Source organism: Xyrauchen texanus, chromosome 49, assembly GCF_025860055.1.
Source record: "Xyrauchen texanus isolate HMW12.3.18 chromosome 49, RBS_HiC_50CHRs, whole genome shotgun sequence".
Classification (NCBI taxonomy): Eukaryota; Metazoa; Chordata; class Actinopteri; order Cypriniformes; family Catostomidae; genus Xyrauchen; species Xyrauchen texanus.
Window position 1 is genome coordinate 17,736,390 of NC_068324.1, and position 22,828 is coordinate 17,759,217.

The 22,828-nt window shown below is 39.5% G+C and overlaps 1 protein-coding gene across 1 annotated transcript; it reads left to right on the top strand.

Annotated features, from left to right (window-relative positions):
• Positions 1–2,987: 2,987 nt before the first annotated feature.
• LOC127640050 (secretory carrier-associated membrane protein 5-like) lies at positions 2,988–20,054 on the top strand. The gene is made up of 7 exons (XM_052122419.1): positions 2,988–3,269; positions 4,650–4,707; positions 9,652–9,771; positions 11,178–11,334; positions 11,445–11,546; positions 13,668–13,785; positions 16,869–20,054. The coding sequence occupies exons 2-7, from the start codon at positions 4,701–4,703 to the stop codon at positions 17,055–17,057; spliced, it is 693 nt and encodes a 230-aa protein (XP_051978379.1). The 5' UTR covers positions 2,988–3,269; positions 4,650–4,700; the 3' UTR covers positions 17,058–20,054.
• The last annotated feature ends 2,774 nt before the right edge of the window (positions 20,055–22,828 follow it).

A 22,828-nucleotide genomic window follows, 5' to 3' on the forward strand; every position in this document is an offset into this window, starting at 1 on the left:
AGCGGTCAGAGACATACCATCAACCATCAGTGTAACAGTGCCCACTCCAGTGGTCAGAGATACACCATCAACCACCAGTGTAACAGTGTCCACACCAGCGGTCAGAGACATACCCTCAACCGCCAGTGTAACAGTGCCCACGCCAGCGGTCAGAGACACACCATCAACCACCAGTGTAACAGTGCCATCGCCAGCGGTCAGAGACACACCATCAACCACCAGTGTAACAGTGCCATCGCCAGCGGTCAGAGACACACCATCAACCACCAGTAACAGTGCCATCGCCAGCGGTCAGAGACACACCGTCAACCACCAATGCAACAGTGCCCACGCCAGCGGTCAGAGACACACAGTCAACCACCAGTGCAACAGTGCCCACACCAGTGGTCAGAGACACACCTTCAACCACCAGTGCAACAGTGCCCATGCCAGTGGTCAGAGACATACCGTCAACCACCAGTGCAACAGTGCCCACGCCAGTGCTCAAAGACACACCGTCAACCACCAGTGCAGTGCCATCGCCAGCAGTCAGAGACACACCTTCAACCACCAGTAACAGTGCCATCGCCAGCGGTCAGAGACACACCGTCAACCACCAATGCAACAGTGCCCACGCCAGTGGTCAGAGACACACCGTCAACCACCAATGCAACAGTGCCCATGCCAGCGGTCAGAGACACACCGTCAACCACCAGTGCAACAGTGCCCACGCCAGCGGTCAGAGACACACCGTCAACCACCAGTGTAACAGTGCCCACGCCAGTGGTCAGAGACACACCATCAACCACCAATGCAACAGTGCCCACGCCAGTGCTCAAAGACACACCGTCAACCACCAGTGCAGTGCCCACGCCAGCAGTCAGAGACACACCTTCAACCACCAGTAACAGTGCCATCGCCAGCGGTCAGAGACACACCGTCAACCACCAATGCAACAGTGCCCACGCCAGTGGTCAGAGACACACCGTCAACCGCCAATGCAACAGTGCCCACGCCAGTGGTCAGAGACACACCGTCAACCGCCAATGCAACAGTGCCCATGCCAGCGGTCAGAGACACACCGTCAACCACCAGTGCAACAGTGCCCACGCCAGCGGTCAGAGACACACCATCAACCAGTGCAACAGTGAGAGCACCAGTAGACAGACTGTGGGATTTTCATGTTGATGGTGAGGAATATAGGAAAATCATGTTTTTTACATAAATCTATAATTGATTTGCTTTATAAGTATTTGTTGAAAGAAAAAACAAGCTTTAACATTTATTCAATTGGCAGATGAAAACAACTTACTCTCAGTCTATTGACTTATAGGTTTATGCATGTCCTGGGAACCAAAACATTGTCATTACTATTATCCTTTCTCTATCTCTACCGGCTGAAATGCAGGAGATCTGTAGCTCAACTGGTAGAGGATGGATCATACTTAACCTGGCACATACAATAATGTTAACACATATTTGCATAGTACTTTTAATGCAGTTTGAACTGTTCTGAAATAGTTTATGTTGTTTATAAGTATGCTCTGCACATTGTGTTGGGTGCACCCTTTGATTTTACCTCTATAACAAATGTATTACCACTTCAAGTAATTTGAACGTCATGCTGTTGTTGCAGTTGATATTTAAAATGTTTTTTTTTTCTTTCTTCAAGTGTGACCATCCCATTATAAGGAAATGGTGGACTCTGGGAAAATGCTAAACAGCTGTTCAGGTTGCACAGATGAAGAGCCTCATTTAAGGTTTTTCTCATTAATGTTTTTGAAGAACCAGAACTCTCCAAAGAGACCTCTTTTAGGGACGACATGGAGATTTGTTTCCTGGAATTACATGATAAGACATGACTAAGATTCAGAGGTTCGTTTGATGTGTTTTAAGTTGTCTATTTGTTGTATGAAGTTTGAGTGTTTCAGTTGAAATGTTGCTGTTGTTTAAGTGATGAATTTAGTCCTATTTTATCAATATTAACATTTCTTATTAGTTTTCACATTTTTCAATGTACATTTTTCCCAGGATTTGAAATTGAATTTTTATTTTTCATTTGATATGATTAAATATATATATATATATATATATATATATATATATATATATATATAAATATATATATATGACATTAAATGCCCATGCATTGTTCTTTTAAGTAAAATTTGTAACATCATGAACATGAAGGAAATCATATTATTTCATATAAAATAGTCAAATGGCACTTATTTAACACTTTAAATAAGGTTCCATTTGTTAACATGAATTACAATGAGCAATACATTTTTTAGCATTTGTTAATCTTGTTTAATATTATTATTTTAGCATTTACTAATATAATTTTAAAATGAAAAGTTGTGTATGTTAACATTAGTTCATGCACTATGAACTAACAAAGAACAAGTGTGTGTTTATCCATTAACATTACCAAGATTAATAAATAATGGTTAAATATATAGTGCATTGTCCGTTCATTATACCTACTGCATTAACTAATGTTAACAATTGGAACCTTACTGAAAAGTGTTACAATTAAATGTTTAAGATAGTCATCAAATTTAAATCGATTTGAAAAAAGCATGTTATCAATCTAATAATGCAAACAAATGTAAGAAATTATGCTTCAAAACTGTAGGTGGCGCAAGCATCGGTCCGGAAACAAGCTCTGTGACGTATGACTCTGTGGCTACATGGATATCAGGACGGCTGAAAAAGAGGGCGGGACTGTTGCGCTCGAAGCCAACAAATGACCAGTAGAGACCACAGTGACCAATGAAGTTTCCAGCATTATCACCATTAAACCATTCGAATTTTAGTGAGGGTTTCTATTGTTTGTTTGTTTGTTTTTCAGAGCAGTGCGGATTGGCAATTATGTTATAGCCAGATATTAAAGTGTTAGAATAAATCCACTTTTAAAGACACGAGTGTTGAGGTCATATCCATATATGTTTTCAGACTTTTGGGTAAATGGTTCAAAAGCTGCTTCAGTACCGTGGAGAGCGACCACACGGGCGTGAAGGAATGAAGTATCGCGAGCGCAGAGGCCCCGCCGATCACGAGCTCATCAGCATCATCACACTCATCCCTCGCTGAACAGATGCGCGCGTGTACGAGGACCGTGACGTGATTGTTTTTACTCCTGTACCCTCAATTACGTCTCACAATATAACGGAATCTGAAAACACCACCCTTCTTTGCAAGTGTATCGCTCACCGAATGGGAAGCTGTTTAATAGATGCGAGTGGACTCTTGTAAAGGCATCTGATTCGTGGCAAACGCGCGAGAAGGTAAGGGAATGTTTTCCAGCGCTGCTTCCCCTCAATCCGTTTGTTTCACATCTATCCACTCTGATCATATTTATTATGTATTGCATGCTGGAAGAAAAAACTTAAATGCATACTTACATACTCACTATTGAGCACTAGTGAATAAAACACCTCCCCGTTCAGCTCCATCTTTTTCCCTTGAAGGGCGCTCCGCGCGACCTCGATACCGCTCGAAAATCAGGCGAAAATGTATTTCGCAAAATCTTAAACTATTTTTGTTTTCTCTTTCAAGACTTATTTTGCGATTTATCTCAATCATGTCTATTTAAATACATTCAATCTAACATTAGGGCAACTAAGCATCAGTTTGTACAATGCCCTTCACATTGCAAGGGTTTGGTGACTAAATCTTATCGTGAGAATATAGTAATCGCTACGAATAATCGGTTGATAATAATCGCTATGACGAAGCGGTTCATTATTCGCAAGTTCTAGTCATTTTTCATTGTATTACATCAAATATCGTCAACATGAATTCTGTATGTTGATATCAGGGATGATTCAGTAGCCAGGCCTCATTAACATACATTCCTTCCTCCTATATTTTATCTTGAAGGATCAGATAATAAACAGTTCCAGTTTCATGAAAGAATATTTTAGGTTTGGAGATGTAATGTTTGGAATGGGGTCATTTGCATTATTAGGGGCACAACATTTCTGAGTCTGGATCGCTTCCGAAGGGAACAACTGTGAATTGAGTTATTTTTACTCAGCATAAGAGCTCATTCTATTTACACCAGATTGTGTTTTTATTTTGCTAAATGTTTACATGCATATCAAAGGACAAACTTGCCTCTGACACTGGAATAGGCTACACACTCTCACGGTGAAATCGTAAGGATTTGTACGACTTTTCTAAATTTGTCTAATTCGTATAATATCTCATGACTGCACTCGTATAAATTCGTATGACTTTCACTACAGCCAGTAACGTCGCTGGACATCGTTTCCTTTTAATACGTGGCAATTACTTGCTTCTGTCACATGTAACAGCTTCCTATCATGTTTTCACACTCTACTGATCCTTTAGGTTTAGATAAGGGGTTTGGGAAAGGGCATAATATTAATAAGCACGTCCTTAACACCTCGTCCGTGACACTCGCGCTTACGTCCACATTAAACATCCAGGCATTTTCACGTGATTAAATCGTACAAATTCATAAGAACGAACTCGTACGAAAACATACGAAATAGCCAACTTGTAAAATATGTACAAATTTTCATGAGACCGGGTTGGGAATAGGCTTTGTTATAAAGACGTTTCAATCTGTTGTATGTCTAAACACTTGACTTCTTTAGGTGTTTGAATGTGTCAAGCTGTAAAGTGTGTTTTTCTTACAGGGTTTTAATATTAAAGTTTGACTTAGGTGATCCAAAAAAACTCCACTCTCCATGGCAGGTAAGAGTTCTTCACTTTCTTGATTTTCTAAAACCATAACAAAATCTGTTTAGTAGCTTTTCACTCTTTTATCAACATGTAAGCAAGGCTGGTAAGAGAAATCCTTACAAAAAGTATAGTGGTGATAGTATAAGATGGTAATACTTTAGTACTTTGATATAAACTAACTATGTTACTGAATTACTACTATATTCACATACCATGGTAATTTGCATGCAACTTAAAGCTAAAACATGATATAGCCTTGGTACATATCTAGAACACCAGTATAAAACCATACCAAATAGCGTACATAAAGTAAATCTCAGAGATGTCTGTTTTAGATCCTTTCATCTGGAAAGCATCTCCTGATGCATCACCCAGACATCTATTTGATGTGTGTGTTTACATCTGGAAGATGTTTTTATTGTTTTTTTACATTGTTTGCTCATCTGCAATACATCAATATGTATGTCTGGATGTCAATAAAATATTCAGCAGATGTCTTTGAGACATTTATGATTTAGCATGATTGTAAATCTGATCTTTTTAAGATGTTTAGCAGATGTTAATTAGATTGTGACACTTTCCAGATTAAAAAAAGATCTAAAGCAGACATCTCTGAGATGTACGTGTGCTTTCAGGGTCACATTCTAATCAACATCTGCTGAACATCTTAAAAAGATCAGATTTACAAACATTCTAAATCATAAATGTCTCAAAGACATCTGCTGAATACAACATGGCGCCGCAGATGGCCGCCTCGGTGTGGAGCTCTTCAATTCTTTTGTTGTTTTTGTTAGTTTGTCCTGTGTTTAGCAATCTTTTACCAATCAGTTTTACCAGGGACGAACTGCTGAACATTCAGCAGCACATACCAGATAATCTTTTCCCGGTTTTTCAATATTCGGACGTTTTGCTGGACATTTTAGTTGGAGGCGCTGCTGTGTTGTTTAGATGCGCTACGAGACGCAGGCGAGGGAGACGAGCTGGCGCGCTGGTTAAACTCCGTCAGCGCGGCGTTCGAACAGCACTGCCGAGCATTCATCTCGCGAATCTCCGCTCTCTTCCCAACAAAACGGACGAACTACATCTCCTCACACATACTAATAAGGACTTTTCAAACTCTGCTGCACTGTGCTTCACTGAAACCTGGTTGAGTGAAGCCATTCCGGACAGCGCATTACATCTGCCGGGCTTCCAGCTGTTCAGAGCGGATCGCATCGCGGAGTTAACGGGAAAACGAGAGGTGGTGGAACATGCTTTTACATCAACGAAAGTTGGTGTACAGATGTAACAACACTAAAGAGGATGTGCTGTCCTAATCTGGAAGCGCTCTTTATTAACTGTAAGCCGTTCTACTCGCCGCGGGAGTTTTCTTCGTTTATTCTGGTGAGTGTTTACATTCCTCCAAACGCGTCTGGGAACTTAGCGCTGCAACAGCTGGCTGATCAAATCTCAGACACAGAACAACAATACCCGGACTCAGTCATTATTATTCTTGGGGACTTTAACAAAACAAATCTCACACGCGAACTGCCCAAATACAGACAGCACATTACATGCCCCACCAGAGACAGGAATATACTGGACCACTGCTATACTACATTAAAGGATGCATATCGCTCTGTCCCACGTGCAGCTTTGGGTCTCTCTGATCACTGTCTGGTTCATCTTCTCCCGACCTACAGGCAGAAATTAAAATCAACCAAGCCAGTTGTAAGGACTATAAGGAGATGGACTATTGAAGCAGAGCTGGAACTACAAGCCTGCTTTGACTGCACTGATTGGAGTGTTTTTGAAGCTGCAGCTACAGACCTGGACGAGCTCACAGATACTGTTACATCATACATCAGTTTCTGTGAGGATATGTGCATCCCTACTAGGACATTTTTGTCATTCAACAATGATAAACCATGGTTCACAGGAAAACTCAGACAGCTTCGTCATGCCAAAGAGGAGGCTTACAGGGGTGGGGATAGAGTCTTGTATAATCAGGCCAGGAACACACTGAATAGGGAAATCAGAGTGGCTAAAAGAAGTTACTCTGAGAAGCTGAAAAACAAGTTTTCAGCTAATCGACCCAGCATCAGTGTGGAGTGGCCTGAAACAACTTACTAATTACAGGACTCCTACCCCCAACCCTGTGGCGGACCAACGACTGGCTGACGACCTGAATGTGTTTTACTGCAGATTTGAAAGGCCCGATTTCACACCCCACATGCACTCGGACCTTCATTTCACACAACCATTAACACCTCCTGCAACCCCCTCCTCCCCCTCCTGCTACACTACCTGCACTAAAGATCTGTGAGGACGATGTGTGCCGTGTCTTTCGGAAGCAAAGGACAAGGAAGGCTCCAGGACCAGATGGCATCTCACCAGCTTGCCTTCGTTCCTGTGCTAACCAACTGGCCCCCATCTTCACTCAGATCTTCAATAGATCACTGGAGCAATGTGAAGTCCCATGCTGCTTCAAACGCCAGTCATTATCCCCGTCCCTAAGAAACCAAAAATCACAGGACTTAATGACTACAGACCTGTCAGCCCTGACATCTGTGGTCATGAAGTCATTTGAGAGACTGGTGTTGGCCCACCTGAAGGACATCACTGGACCCTTTCTGGACCCCCTTCAATTTGCTTATCGAGCAAACAGGTCTGTGGATGATGCAGTCAACATGGGTTTGCATCATATCCTGCAACATCTGGACAGACCGGGACATACGCTAGGATCCTTTTGTGGACTTCAGCTCGGCTTTCAACACAATCATACCAGATATACTCGGACTAAGTTAAACCAACTCCCTGTTCCCACCTCTACCTGTCAGTGGATTACCAGCTTTCTGACGGACAGGCAGCAGCTTGTGAGGCAGGGAAAATTCACTTCCACCACCTGTACCATCAGCACTGGTGCCCCCAGGGATGTGTGCTCTCCCCACTACTCTTCTCCCTGTACACCAATGACTGCACCACCAAGGACCACTCTGTCAAGCTCCTGAAGTTTGCAGATCGACACCACTGTCATCGGCCTCATCCGAGATGATGATGAGTCTGCGTGATAGAAAGGAGGTTGAACGGCTGGCTGTCTGGTGCAGTCAAAACAACCTGGAGCTGAACACGCTCAAAACAGTGGAGATGATTGTGGACTTTAGGAGGAACACCCCAACATTGTCCCCCTCACCATTCTAAACAGCACTGTGTCAGCAGTGGAGTCATTCAGGTTCCTGGGCACTACCATCTCACAGGACCTGAAGTGGGAGATACACATCGACTCCATTGTGAAAAAGGCCCAGCAGAGGTTGTACTTCCTTCGCCAGCTGAGGAAGTTCAACCTGCCACCAGTGCTGCTGAAACAGTTCTACTCAGCGGTCATTGAGTCTGTCCTCTGCACTTCAATAACTGTCTGGTTTGGTGCAGCCACGAAATTAGACATCAGAAGACTACAAAGGACAGTTCGGTCTGCTGAGAGGATTATTGGTTGCCCCCTGCCCTCCCTTCAAGAACTATACACTTCCAGAGTGAGGAAAAAGGCTGGTAAAATCACTCTGGACCCCACTCACCCTGCCCACTACCTTTTTGAACTGTTGCCTTCTGGCCGGGCTTCAGAGCACTGAGCACCAGAACCGGTCAGACACAGGAACAGTTTTTTCCCTCAGGCCATCCATCTAATGAACAGTTAAATTACCCCCATTGAGCAATAATTATGTGCAATACACAGTTTAATTTTAATTTAAATTATATTATCCAACTTATCCACTTCTGCCATTACTTACATTGCTCTGTACATAATATACTGTTTTTTGTTCTTTATATACAGATTGTATTAGATTTGCACTACGTGTGTGTATGTGGGTATGTATGAAGGTGAGTTTATGTACGTATATGTATAATTATTTATTTTGTGTTCTTTTTTGTTTTTAATTACCTATGCCTTGCTGCTGTTTTTTTTGGTATTGTTTGTATTGTTGTTGACTGGAAGCTCCTGTCACCTAGACAAATTCCTTGTATGTGTAAGCATACTTGGCAATAAAGCTGATTCTGATTCTGATTCTGATTCTGAATGTCTTATTGACATCCGAGGGGAAACATCTTATAGATGTTTTGCAGAAGAGGAAACAACCTACAAGGGCTGCCCCTAATAGTCGACCAAACGTTAGTCGATGAGAAGAGTCTTGGTCGACCAAGTTTTGATTGATTGGTTGGTCGCAGAAAAAAAAAACTCCACAGGAAACTGACGAACACAGATATTACCGCTGGATGGACGCTAGGTGGTACTATGGGGTAATTTTCGTTAAGCAGGGTTAGGGTTATGCCTACACAATAAAGCAAGACACCTTGATTACAAACTTTGAACTATTTTATTTATTTTATCTAAAAATTCAAATGAAACTGGAAAAAAGTTTACAACAGTTGACAACATCTCTCTGGCAAAGAACCAACTTCATGTGAATAAATTATTTTAGTTCCCTCCTTCACTATATCGCAATATCCAATTACGTCAGCAACCCCTGGGCTGAGGAATCAGTGAATATACTTGCTTTAGTGATTTTGCATTGAAAATTAAATTCATTTATTTAAAAAACTTAAATCAAATTGCACTCCAAACAAAACGAAAACGCAATTAAAATAATGAAGTGATAGAAAAAGCACCTCCTGAGTTGAGATGTCTGAGGTCATTTCTCATAGACGATACTATTCTTGCAAAAAAAAAAAAAAAAAATCCAGAAGATTTGTTATTAAGATTTGGCTTAAACTAACGCCTACTAGTCGACTAGGAAAATCTTTGGTCGGGGAACAGCCCTACAACCTACCCTACCCTAACTCAGACATCTATTTGATATGTGTTTACATCTGGAAGACATGTTTTTTTACATTGTTTACTCATCTGCAATACATCTATAAGACGTCTCCTTGTTAGTGAAGTAGGAGTTTGAAATTGTGGGGTGGGGGGTTTTCCCTCCACAGAAAACAACTTCCCACCTCTTCCACGGTTCATTCCTCTGAAGCCATGCTTTTACCAAGACTTCAACGAGATTCCAGACCAATTCCGGACAATGTGTAAACGGATATATTACCTTTGGATATGTGAGTCTATAATCTATATATTGATTTCTTCTATTCTGTTTTTGCTGTTGGTTGTGCTGTGCACACAATGGAGTAGATTACGGTCACTTGGCTTTATTTGCCATTACAATGTCACATATGTTCCATTGTGAACACTGTGTAAACCTAGGCACACAAAAAGTTGTAAAGACAGGTTTTTGATGTTGATTTGTCAGTTCATACAAATGTGGGTTGTCATTTGACTCCTGTGTTATTCGTTTGGTGCACTACTGTATATTATTATTGAGTACTACAAGCATTAGATTGGCTTGTCATTTAGGATGAAATAAGTGTAAATGTTCATAAGAAAAGGATGTTCCGAGATTTGATAACTATTTCTGGAAATGACTGCAGGTGGCTATCTACTGTATAAGGAACTGAAACCAGTTGGGTTTGGAGTTTTGCTATGCAATAAGATTTAAACCAATCTGAATGAAGTAAACAAATATAACAGACAGTTGATCGTGCAATGTAATGTACATTATATTGTACATTCAGGGAGTCTCTACTGCGTTTGAAGAGATCTTCTATAATAAGCGTTTGATAAGTGATCTCTGAAGAGCGAGTATATTTGACGGAACGCCGTCCAACTGTAGGATTGGACACTTCCAATCTGTGTGTGGTTCTCTAGGAGACTGAGTAAAAGATCCATCTCAAGTCAGATTTCAAATGTCTACAACAAATGTTTACAAAAGTTCCTTTTTTTGATTAGCACACTTTGGGAACTATTTTCAAATGGGTGTGGGAGATGAGAGTGTAAGTGTTCTTTTTGGTTTTTTAATAAATACAAAATTGTATAGGTGCCATTAGCACTAGTAGTACCCATACTGTTGATGACAGGTTAAATGCAATGTTTTATTCTTAGTCTTAGAACTGTAGTTAGATTATTATTAGCTATTAGATTTTAGCTATTGTGTCAAAAATGTGCTTTTGCGCCTTAACCAGTACCTGTCCTGTGGCATCAGATGTGGTATTATTACAGTTTAGCAATTCACTTTTCCTGGTAGCACATTCACCTACATCCCTAAGTGTGCATTGCTAAGCAAGCTTGCATTCTAAGGAGCTGTTCACACCAAATGTTTTTTGTGTCTGTCGTGCTGTTTTCCTACTGTATGTAAACATGTCCACTAAGTGGACATTTTGGACCATTGCGATCTTTGATCTTTTTGCATTTTTGATCTAGCTTTTTTTTAGCGCAAGGACGTGTTTGGTGTGAACGGCCCCTACGAATGCAATCAGTGCTTTTTACAATTACTTTTACAATTATTTTAAAAATAATTATTTCAACAAATTGTGAACTGATGTAAGCTTTAGTTATAGGGTCTTTCACACTTTAAAGTAGCTCTTTTTTTTTTGGAAAATTGATTTTTGATTTTTCTTACTCTTAGTAAACAGTGCCACCCTAGCCGTGAACCTGATTGGCTGTCTGGCATGGATGTGCGGTGGGGGCGGGGCAACCAATTTTGGAATGTCTATTCTGTGGCTAATACTGTTCACCCCATGCTCATACGTGTGCTGGTTTAGGCCCATCTACAAGGCCTTCAAGTGAGTTCAGTTTATAACTGTGACTTCCAAGATGTTTTCTAATTGTATGTTAATTCCAGTCATGTAGTTGCAAACTACCTTAAAGCAGAATGTTTTTTTCTTTCTTGCAGGACAGACAGCTCTTTCAACTTTATGGCATTTTTCTTTGTATTCATGGCGCAGGTGGTGATCAGTATCATTCAGGCAGTTGGCATCCCAGGATGGGGAGTGTGGTAAGAAATGTTCTTTGTATTTATGAAATAAAATTAAGTGCAATGTTAAAATATTTCAGTTTGTTTGTCCCTGTTGATATACAGTGTGTACGGAAAGTATTCAGACCCCCTTAAATTTTTCACTCTTTATTATATTGCAGCCATTTGCTAAAATCATTTAAGTTCATTTTTTTTTTCTCATTATTGTACACACAGCACCCCATATTGACAGAAAAACACAGAATTGTTGACATTTTTGCACATTTATTAAAAAAGAAAAACTGAAATATCACATGGTCCTAAGTATTCAGACCCTTTGCTGTGACACTCATATATTTAACTCGGGTGCTGTCCATTTCTTCTGATCATCCTTGAGATGGTTCTACACCTTCAATTGAGTCCAGCTGTGTTTGATTATACTGATTGGACTTGATTAGGAAAGCCACACACCTGTCTATATAAGACCTTACAGCTCACAGTGCATGTCAGAGCAAATGAGAATCATGAGGTCAAAGGAACTGCCTGAAGAGATCAGAGACAGAATTGTGGCAAGGCACAGATCTGGCCAAGGTTACAAAAACTTTCTGCTGCCCTTAAGGTTCAGAAGAGCACAGTGGCCTCCATAATCCTTAAATGGAAGACGTTTGGGACGACCAGAACCCTTCCCAGAGCTGGCCATCCGGCCAAACTGAGCTATCGGGGGAGAAGAGCCTTGGTGAGAGAGGTAAAGAAGAACCCAAAGATCACTGTGGCTGAGCTCCAGAGATGCAGCCGGGAGATGGGAGAAAGTTGTAGTAAGTCAACTATCACTGCAGCCATCCACCAGTCGGGGCTTTATGGCAGAGTGGCCCGACGGAAGCCTCTCCTCAGTGCAAGACACATGAAAGCCCGCATGGAGTTTGCTAAAAAACACCTGAAGGACTCCAAGATGGTGATAAATAAGATTCTCTGGTCTGATGAGACCAAGAGAGAACTTGTTGGCCTTAATTCTAAGCGGTATGTGTGGAGAAAACCAGGCACTGCTCATCACCTGTCCAATACAGTCTCAACAGTGAAGCATGGTGGTGGCAGCATCATGCTGTGGGGGTGTTTTTCAGCTGCAGGGACAGGACGACTGGTTGCAATCGAGGGAAAGATGAATGCGGCCAAGTACAGGGATATCCTGGACGAAAACCTTCTCCAGAGTGCTCTGGATCTCAGACTGGGCTGAAGGTTCACCTTCCAACAAGACAATGACCCTAAGCACACCGCTAAAATAACGAAGGAGTGGCTTCACAACAACTCCGTGACTGTTCATGAATGGCCCAGCCAGAGCCCTGACTTAAACCCAATTGAGCATCTCTGGAGAGACCTGAAAATGGCTGTCCACCAACGTTTACCATCCAACCTGACAGAACTGGAGAGGATCTGCAAGGAGGAATGGCAGAGGATACCCAAATCCAGATGTGAAAAACTTGTTGCATCTTTCCTAAAAAGACTCATGGCTGTATTAGATCAAAAGGGTGCTTCTACTAAATACTGAACAAAGGGTCTGAATACTTAGGACCATGTGATATTTCAGTTTTTCTTTTTTAATAAATGTGCAAAAAGGTCAACAATTCTGTGTTTTTCTGTCAATATGGTGTGCTGTGTGTACAATAATGAGGAAAAAAAATGAACTTAAATGATTTTAGCAAATGGCTGCAATATAACAAAGAGTGAAAAATGTAAGGGGGTCTGAATACTTTCCGTACCCACTGTATGTATGTTGTTGCTTTTGATGGATAGATAGAGCTCCTTCCTCTTAAAGTTATTAAAACCTATTTATTTTGCTATCTTCAATATACACCATTATATGGCTAATGGCATTTTATTATTCACATTTACCATTGTTTTTCCCTGCTGTCCATTGCTCTATAAGAACAGACATGTGACCCATTTTTGGGTTGTCAACCACTGCTATAATAGTTCCAGTTAAGTAAGCTAGTAGAAATTCAAAAGAGTACTGTTGTCTTTTACGTAACAGAATATTTGTAGAGTAGATTTAGTATGTTATTTTCAGAATAGATAAAAAAGTGATGCAGTGTTCTGAATTCATACAAGCATTAGCTTATTTCCGAGTGCTTTGTTAATTAAGATAATTTTTCATGTTTTTTATTACAGTGGCTGGCTGGCCACCATCACATTTTTCAGCACTAATATCGGCTCTGCTGTTGTTATGCTGATTCCCACCATCATGTTCACTGCTGTGGCTGTGTTCTCATTCATTGCCCTTACCAAGGTACCCGTTATTGTTCCACCATCATTAGTATTTTGAATATACACATCTCATTATAATATTTCCTTTGCTGTTTTTAACAGCATGACATCTGTGTGTATATGTGGCTTTCTATGAGTCGGAATAATCACAAAAATGTGATAATGTCTGTAATGGGATTAATGGAAAGTAGGAGGCGAGAACCGGCTTGACAATATAAACAACATTTAATTAAATAAAAAGACACACACACAAACACACACGGGGCAGCTGGCTGTAAATGCTCTCTCTCTCTCGCACCATCTTCCGCAGTCGGCTTTTATCACTCTCGGAGGCTTGATTAGCTTGATAAGGGACCGGGTGTGTAGAATCACGACCCGGCCCCGCCCTCTGCCCTGCCACAGGATAGTTCACCCAAAAATGAAAATTTTCTCATTTACTCACCCTCTTGCCATCCTAGATGCATGACATTCTTTCTTCAACAGAATACAAATGAAGATTTTAAGAAAAATATCAAATTTCAGTTATATTTAAAGGGATAGTTCACCCAAATATTTAATTATTTCATCATTTACTCACCCACATGCCATTCCAGATGTGTGACTTTATTTCCTCTGCTGAACACAAACAAAGATTTTTAGAAGATTATCTCAGCTCTGCTGGTCCATATAATGCAAGTGAATGGTAATCAGACATTTGTAGCTCCAAAAATGATATAAAGGAAACATAGAAGTAATCCATATGACTTCAGTGTTTAAAGCCATATCTTCAGAAACAATTTAATAGGTGTGGGTGAGAAACAAAGGTCTAATTACCATTCACTTGCATTATATGGACCAACATGAGACACTTGAGAGTGCTGAGATATTCTTCTGAAAATCTTTGTTTGTGTTCAGCAGAGGAAATAAAGTCACACATCTGGTATGGCATGTGGGTGAGTAAATGATGAAAGAATTACATTTTTGGGTGAACTATAAATATAACTGAAATAACCATTAAGATTGTATCCTTACCAAGTGTGACATGATAAAGCAACAAACAATAGAGCACAACAGTGCTCGCCCACTTTTTCAGCCATCATGGTTCCGGAAGTATTTTTCCCATTACTTTTTTCCATAGGGATTTCATAAAATACTTGAAGGTGAAGTGTGTCATTTCTGTGCTTCTAGTGGCACCAATGGAATTACAAAATGTTTCCAAACAACCTTTGGCAACACCCCTTAAGGCCAAAACATGCTCTGCATGCATCTTGCTACTTGATTTCACGCGTTGTGAAATGTGTCAAGAGCGCAATTCAAAACCTAACACAAGTATGCGCTCAGCGTTGCCGCAATCAACGACTGTCCTGGCAGAGCAGCAATTTGAGGAGAGTCTTGCCGAACAAGTTAGATTATACAAACATATTTTTCTGTTGTCTTTTTAGAAAATACAAAAGCATACTCCTCAACTGTCGAAATGTTGACTCCACCACATCCAGTTTCATGGCAGCTAAAAAACTCTTTCACCCCCTTGAGGTCCAAGGTTTGTAACCACCAGAGTAAAGCAAGACCGCATGCAATATATGTACAACGAGACTGGCCATGCGTTGGCGAATCGCTCGCATCTGCATTTGCATGAAGTATGTTTGGGCCTTCAGACTCACACCCTTTCGCACTCTCTGATTCCCTATGAAAAATAGGCAATACTAAATAAAAGGTGATAAACGTTTAACGTCATGATTAACAAGACCACTATAACATAAACACACTGGGCAGAAAGCGTGGAAGAGGAATCCAGTAGTCCGATGACATCACCGGATTGAACGGCAGCTGGGTGTGCCGGGGATTGAGCACATGAGTTAGGATTTTTGTTCTGGTACCCAGTAAGTGTAACGACAGTGCCATTTCTGACCTTTCTGGTGCCCGAGGCAAGATCACTGTATTAGCGACTTGCTCGGCAATCTTGTTATTGGCGCTCCCTTTTGCCAATGGCGATCTCATCATTGGTGGTGTGTGTGTGTGTCCTCCACCTTGTAAATACAATGCCAGAGTTCACTCTTGTTTTACTCCATTCTCTATCTTTATGTCTTTTAGAAAGTCTTCAAATTTTGTCTTTAACATCTGAAGACGAAGCTACATTTCTTTTAGCCATGCCCCAAACACACGCAATAGGCTTGAGTTTAAAGGGGAGGGGTGGAACTGAGCGGGCCACTCAAAATATAAATATCAATGTTTTGATAGTGTGTATACTTTTGAGGGAGGTAAACCCACAAATGGCCTAATTATAGTTGTCAATGAACAATAATCACCTTTAATAAAATAATTCTAAGTATGAACCAAACCAACCAGCTCCGAGGTAAATCCCAATACTACTAGCCTTGATTTTAAGCAACAACAAAAAAAGGATTTGAAAATCGGACAAAAAGACAAACATACAAGACTGTGTACTTACCATCTTACATAAGGGAATTAACTAGAATCCAATGAACACTAAAACTATTGATTTAAAGTTGTTGATTGTATAGAAAATTAATTTTATTGCAAAATATTCAAATATATGACAGTAGTAGTAGTTTGAGAGTTTAGGGAGACTGGTTTAATCATGTCAACTAACAGTATGTCATGGAAATGTGTGGCCGCTGCAGAGCACTTTTGCTGCTCTTTTTTTGCAGCAATTTTCTGATTGGTGAAGATTTCTCTGCTGGATCATGGGGAGTGTAGCTGTTCATCACAAATTCTGCTATTAAATACGATTGTTTTAAAACAAGGTAGAAATAACGTGGACTGATGGCTTCAACAGAAGCACATACCACCAATCAACAACCTGTAAGTCTGTCTTTAAAGGTGTGTAAGTTATCGTTAATAACTATATCTTTTACATGTTAATCTGAGCTTTTGTGCTAACCAGCCACGACTGCTATAAGAGATGTGCACAAAACACTTTGCTGGTCATTTGGTTTCTATTTTTGACACATTGTCCTGCCACAGTGAAATCTTATTGGTTCAAATTTTGCTCCACATACAGTAGCTGTTTATTAAACATCTTACATGTTTTTGTGTCAGAATAATTACTTGACTTGGCTGTTGTTATGATAGATCAACTTTTGAGAAACTTTTCCTCTGGCTTAGGTTCACAACTTCTACCGTGGGAGTGGGGGCAGCATGAGCAAGGCTCAGGACGAATGGACCACTGGTGCATGGAAGAACCCTCATGTCCAGCAGGCAGCACAGCAGGCAGCAATGGGGGCTGCGCAGGGGGCCGTGCAGGGCCAACAGTACTCCACTGCCCCAACTTACAACTATAATGAGCCAATGTAGTTCCTTTTCAACAACAATGGGGTAACAGGGTATTTGGGAGGGCATAACAGAAGGATATAGTCAATGACTGCTTGAAATTAGGGGAAGGAGATATGCAAAACATATGCGACCAATCGGAATTCAAACAGGTTCTCACAATTACAACAATGCATAAACTTTTATTTAAGAATGAGCGACAGTTTAAGGAGTTGCTCTTTGGTATTTAGACCCCACCATCATTAGGAAAGTATCAGCTTACCGTGAGGTATTAAGGCAGATTTAATTCTTGGTTATGTATTGTTTTTCCACTTATCATATTTTAAAACCTGGCTGAACTAGAGCACCAATAAGGAAACATTCCAATGCTCACTGTGTTACTATAGTAACTGGATTCTCACTTGTTTTTCAGATTCGTCTGTCTGGTATTTGCAAGCGAGTTATACTGTATATTTGAGTTGGCTTTTAGTATTCAAGAACACATTTTGACAATTTAACAAACGCATCTTTACTCTCACGTCTTACTAATAGATATATGTTTTATGCACAGAGTGGAGAATAAAATCAGCACTCGAAAATAAACTGACATGCAATTGAAAAAGTATAACAATTTTAAAGATTGCATCTTTCAATTTTGAAAGTACAAAGGTCTTACAAAAGTTTATTTTTATTTTTTTGTTAATTACCTCTTTCCAGGTTGTTTCTTTAATTTATGTTAAGATACCAGGAAAGCTATATACGTTGTTTTTAGTTGTGTTTGGATTATGTTAAAAGTTTTTTTTTTTAAATGTGCAATTGCGTTGTTAACGTTGTTTTTGTTACCTCAGGATACAATTGTCATTTTACTGTCATTTAAGAAAATCGATTAGATGAAATATTTGTACATGTACATGTTTTACCTTTGTACATTAGTTCAAGTTAAATGCTCTTGAATATAGAGTAAATATTTAACCTGTTCTTAGCCACTGAATCTCAACACTGAATTTACTGAATCACTGAAATCTTAACTGTTTTACGAATGATCACACTTTACTAAATTTGGTAGTTTCTGTAAATATCAAATTGTATTCTCTGTAAATGTATCAAATTCTCCACTGAACAATGGGTGAATACCCGCAAGTAAACCACACATTTTGACTCAAGTGCAATCTAAATGGTATCATATTAATGGTTAATTACTCTTATTGTTTGAATATTTAAGGAATTTCCTAGAAATATTTGCAGTCTGGTGCAAGTAACTGCTATGTGAAATTCCTGAATTACAAAACTGTAGAGATTATTTAATTATTCCAGACTGAGGAAATTGATGTATTTTTTTATTTTAACAGTGTAATGTATAGCAAAGTGTTCTTCTAGATTAACCGTTCAAATTCAACAGAATTTAAAGATTTATGGAAATGAATATGGTCGAGTATGGAATTGGATTACAGTTATATGTTCAGTTGTGCTTATCCACATTTAGAGAAAGATGAAATGGATCATAATAATAGTGTACAGTATCTTGTTATCTATGTCTTTATCAAGGCTTGTAAAATACCTTCAATCATTTCAGGAACTGTGAAATGTTCAAAAAGCCCATGTGTGATATGTCTCATGTATGTTTGGGGAGGTTTTTGTATTTTTTATGTGAAGACCTCCCAGATAGCACAACTAGGCCTATATAGTGTCTTATGTGTATATCTCTATATATATATATATATATAGTTTTTCATCTGGAAATCATAACATCTGCTAAACATATTAAAATGTTCAGATTTACGAACATGCAACATCATAAACATCTCAAAGACATCTGCTGAATGTCTTAGTGATGCATTGCAGATGAGCAAACAACCGAATAAATACATCTAGATGTAAACACACATCTTGTTGATGTACGTGTGCTATCTGGGCTGTCTTTGTTTCTTTTTCTATAGTGTGATGAATTGCACACTTTTTGTGGGACTTGCTAAGACAGGACATCTTGTTCAAAGCTTTGGATGAAGTTTCGTCCCTAAATAACATCCATAGTGCTCAGAACGCTCTCTAGTGATATGGATGTATGAAACTTTACCTTTATTGTCAACTAGGAAAACAGAGACAATACCATTATTGATATCTGTCGTATATTATTCGATGAGAGTAAAGATTGCCTCATCAGGTGTGAATGTCATATTTCAGCTTCACCAGCAAAAGCTAAGGTCACTGTCCATTGTCAAGGCCCATAACCTTATTTTGTGCCCTGATGTTCTGTATATATCCCAACATGGTATAAAGTAGGAAAAGTCTTGTTCATACTGTAAAATTAAGTAAGATGCCAGTAAAGTAACGAAAACCGATAGTTGTCTTTGTATAGTGAGTTGTGTGTGGTGCTTGGTAAATTTGTGAATTGAACCAAACCATGTGTCATGTGCACAAAGGCACTCTGTTGGCCTATGTAAGTGAGTGTTTATGTGAATTATTTTGTCAAGTCTACAGTTGAATGTATTGATTTGGAGATAAGAACTGCAGTCCAGTCCAGGTTTTATTTAGTGAATTTCACTTGTTTTACACAAAGGCTAATTTTGCCACATTTCCCCACTAAGTTACTATGTGTAGTATATTGTACTCTGTACTGTTTCCTGACCAAATCAAGCAAGCTGACTTAAAGCTTAAAAGGGTAGTTCAGCCAAAATGAAAATTCTTACCCCATTTACTCAACCTCATGTTTTTCTTCAGTGCAATATAAAGGGAAATTTTAGACAGAACCAAATTGTTAGGTTTCATTGTATGGAGGGGAAAAAAAGTTGCAATGAAATTGAATGGTGACTAAGACTGTAAGTACCTAACATTCTGCTCAACATCTACTTTTGTGTTCCATAGAAGAAGGGAAAAAAGTCATGCGAGTGAGTAAATTAGTACAGAATAAAATGTATTGGGTAAACTCTCATTTTAATAGATGTGAATTCTGAAAGGGGTTTTTGAAGTTTGATAAATTTTATTTCATTTTGTATTACTTTTATATATATAAATATATATATTGTCTCTCCCTGATGAATAGTAAACAGATATAATTACATTCTGTGTCATTGCTCGTTCATTATTACATTTCTTGTTATGAATCGCACATTCGCCAGTAGATGGCATACAAAGCCTGATTTCATCTGATCTCGTCTAAGAGTCTATTTGGAATTACATCACACCATAATACTACTTTTCCAAGAATGAAACACCCGGAAAACTTACAGCAACATTTACCAAAATGTGCATTATATGAAATGAGGAATACTATATTTCACAGTGAAATCCACTCGACTTGACCTTCCGTTTCCAGTAGATGAATAAACCAGAGCAGCTATAAATTCAGACTATATAATACCTTTCTTTGACACATTATTTGGTCATACTGCAACAAGATACACAAGCCTGGATTGAAAATTTAAAATAATCGTATGTATTTCTGATATAATTAAGCGAATGAACTTGCTAATTCAAATATGCAACGTGTTAAGGTCATGTGACAAAAATGTAGCATATAGCCTACCGTTTAAAATTTGTTGTTGCATACTGTTTCACATACTATTTAAAAATGTGTTGGCAGTATACAGTACTGTGCAGTATGGAAGCCCTGATACCGCACTGCCTCCTACACACTACATGACTTTCAAAAGACGTTGGATTGTGGTACCGTTCATATTACACAACTGTCTGTCTTGTCATTGAAGTCGTAGAGTTTTCAAATTACACGAGGAATCGGCGACAGGGGTGAACACATTACAAGACATTTCACTATTGACGAATCCCCGACGACTCTGCTTGGACTCCAAATTACGTTTCACAACAGAGTACATGAAGTGATACGAGATATGAAAACAAAAGCATAATCATATGTTATGCATTTCAGAATATGATGTGTATGTTTTTAATCACCTTTACATAATGTGTAAAGGCATCATATATTTTATTGGTTACAATTTGAAAAAGTACCTCCTACTGAAAAATCGACCTATTTGCTTACTCGACTGTCCAAGAGAATTCTCTTCTCTTTCTCCACCCGGTTGTGGTACAGTTCAGATGAAACATCAAATAGGCATCAAAAATTCTTCTGCCAATGTTCCACAAATTTTTCCTCCATTTCTTCGGTCTAATGAGACTTTCTTGATACCGCAGCCATGCTAGTTGATGTTCTGTTGCAGGTACATCAGGACTCCTCCCACTGAAACGTCCCGTGCCCGTTTCTTGCTCTCTCATTGGCTGTAGGTCAACGCTGCAGTTGTATTCAGTCAATACACATTTCACATTGTGCGATTTGGAATCTCAGACAGGTCCAAATATTTAACATGCTAGCTATCTCGCTGATATCGGCGATGTGTCAGCGCTTCTCTGAGATCGCGTCTTTGATAATTCATACTTTGCGTTCGTCACTCACGGGAGCGAGCACTGATTTGCCTATGATTTAGGGCTTTTGTCGGTAATCTTCACAAAACTGTCAGCAAGTGAAAATTTGGCCATTTAATTTAAATTCATTTAATTGTGAGATCCCACAATTAAATGAATTTACCTCAGGTTACTATGTTTCATTTGGCATTCATTGTGAAGTGTGACAATGGGGTTCTTTCTGGTTGTTTGATGACATGAACCACCAGGAATATCGATGCTGCTATTGATATTGTGCTTTTTAAATGTGTTCGCCCATGTAAACATGTTCTACATAGACGTCTTTGACCGTTGTGACACCTCTCGCTCTGTTTTCAGTGCTTTGTTTAAGGGGATAACTCGTATTAGAGTTGCTCAAATCAATGAACTCTTGATTTGGAGCGATGCAACAGCTTCAACCATAGCACTGTGTCGAGTTAAAGGAAGATGCAGAGCTGCTAGAGGAAATGGTGCATGCTTCGTGTTCAGTCATTGTCTGGCTTTCTGGTTGACCTTGGTCAGTTAAATGAGGTGAAGTACTGAGAACTTTGCATCTCTTACATTTACATTTATGCATTTGGCAGACGCTTTTGTCCAAAGCGACTTACAGTGCAATTATTACAGGGACAATCCCCTGGAGCAACCTGGAGTTAAGTGCCTTGCTCAAGGACACAATGGTGGTGGCTGTGGGGCTTGAACCAGCATCCTACCTGATTACCAGATTGCCAGTTATGTGCTTAGACCACTACACCACCACTACACCACCACCACACCACAACAAAATAATGCAACAAAAAAACCCTACTTGACCTTAGAGATATAGTGCAATGACATATGAGCACAGGTTAATATTACTACTGTAAAATCGTGAATTTTGTTTTTGTAAGGGTGATGATTAGTAATTTTAAAAGAAAAACAATAACTTTATTTTGTTGCATAACACAGTGTTGCTCCGTCCCACCTCACTGCTGTTAATAATGTTGTGCTGCCTGTTTGAGAGGTTTGACTTCCTCCATAGAGATTCAAACTAGAAAATTCGCACTAGAATCAATTCCAGAAATAAAGTACATTAGAGCAGATCATGCCCTGCAGTGAGCACCACTTGGATCATTGGCATGATTTGCTTGTACACTTGCATGAAAAACAAGCTTTTATCGCATCGTAAAAATATAGCGTTGTAGAGAAGCATTTTGCGTGTATTAGATTATCATTAAAATGGTCTCAGCAGTCCTAAGTTTCAGTTAGGCGGCCACTGAAAATGTTTAAATGGGGGAACCATAACATGGTCCTTTCACTACTGTCCGTGACCCAGTTGAGAAACACTGCTTAGAGTGTTTTATCTGCATGCTCTAAAGCGCAAGGATGTTAATAATACAGTGGTGAAGTGGCCATTTTGTTCTTTCGTTAAAGTTAATTAAAGT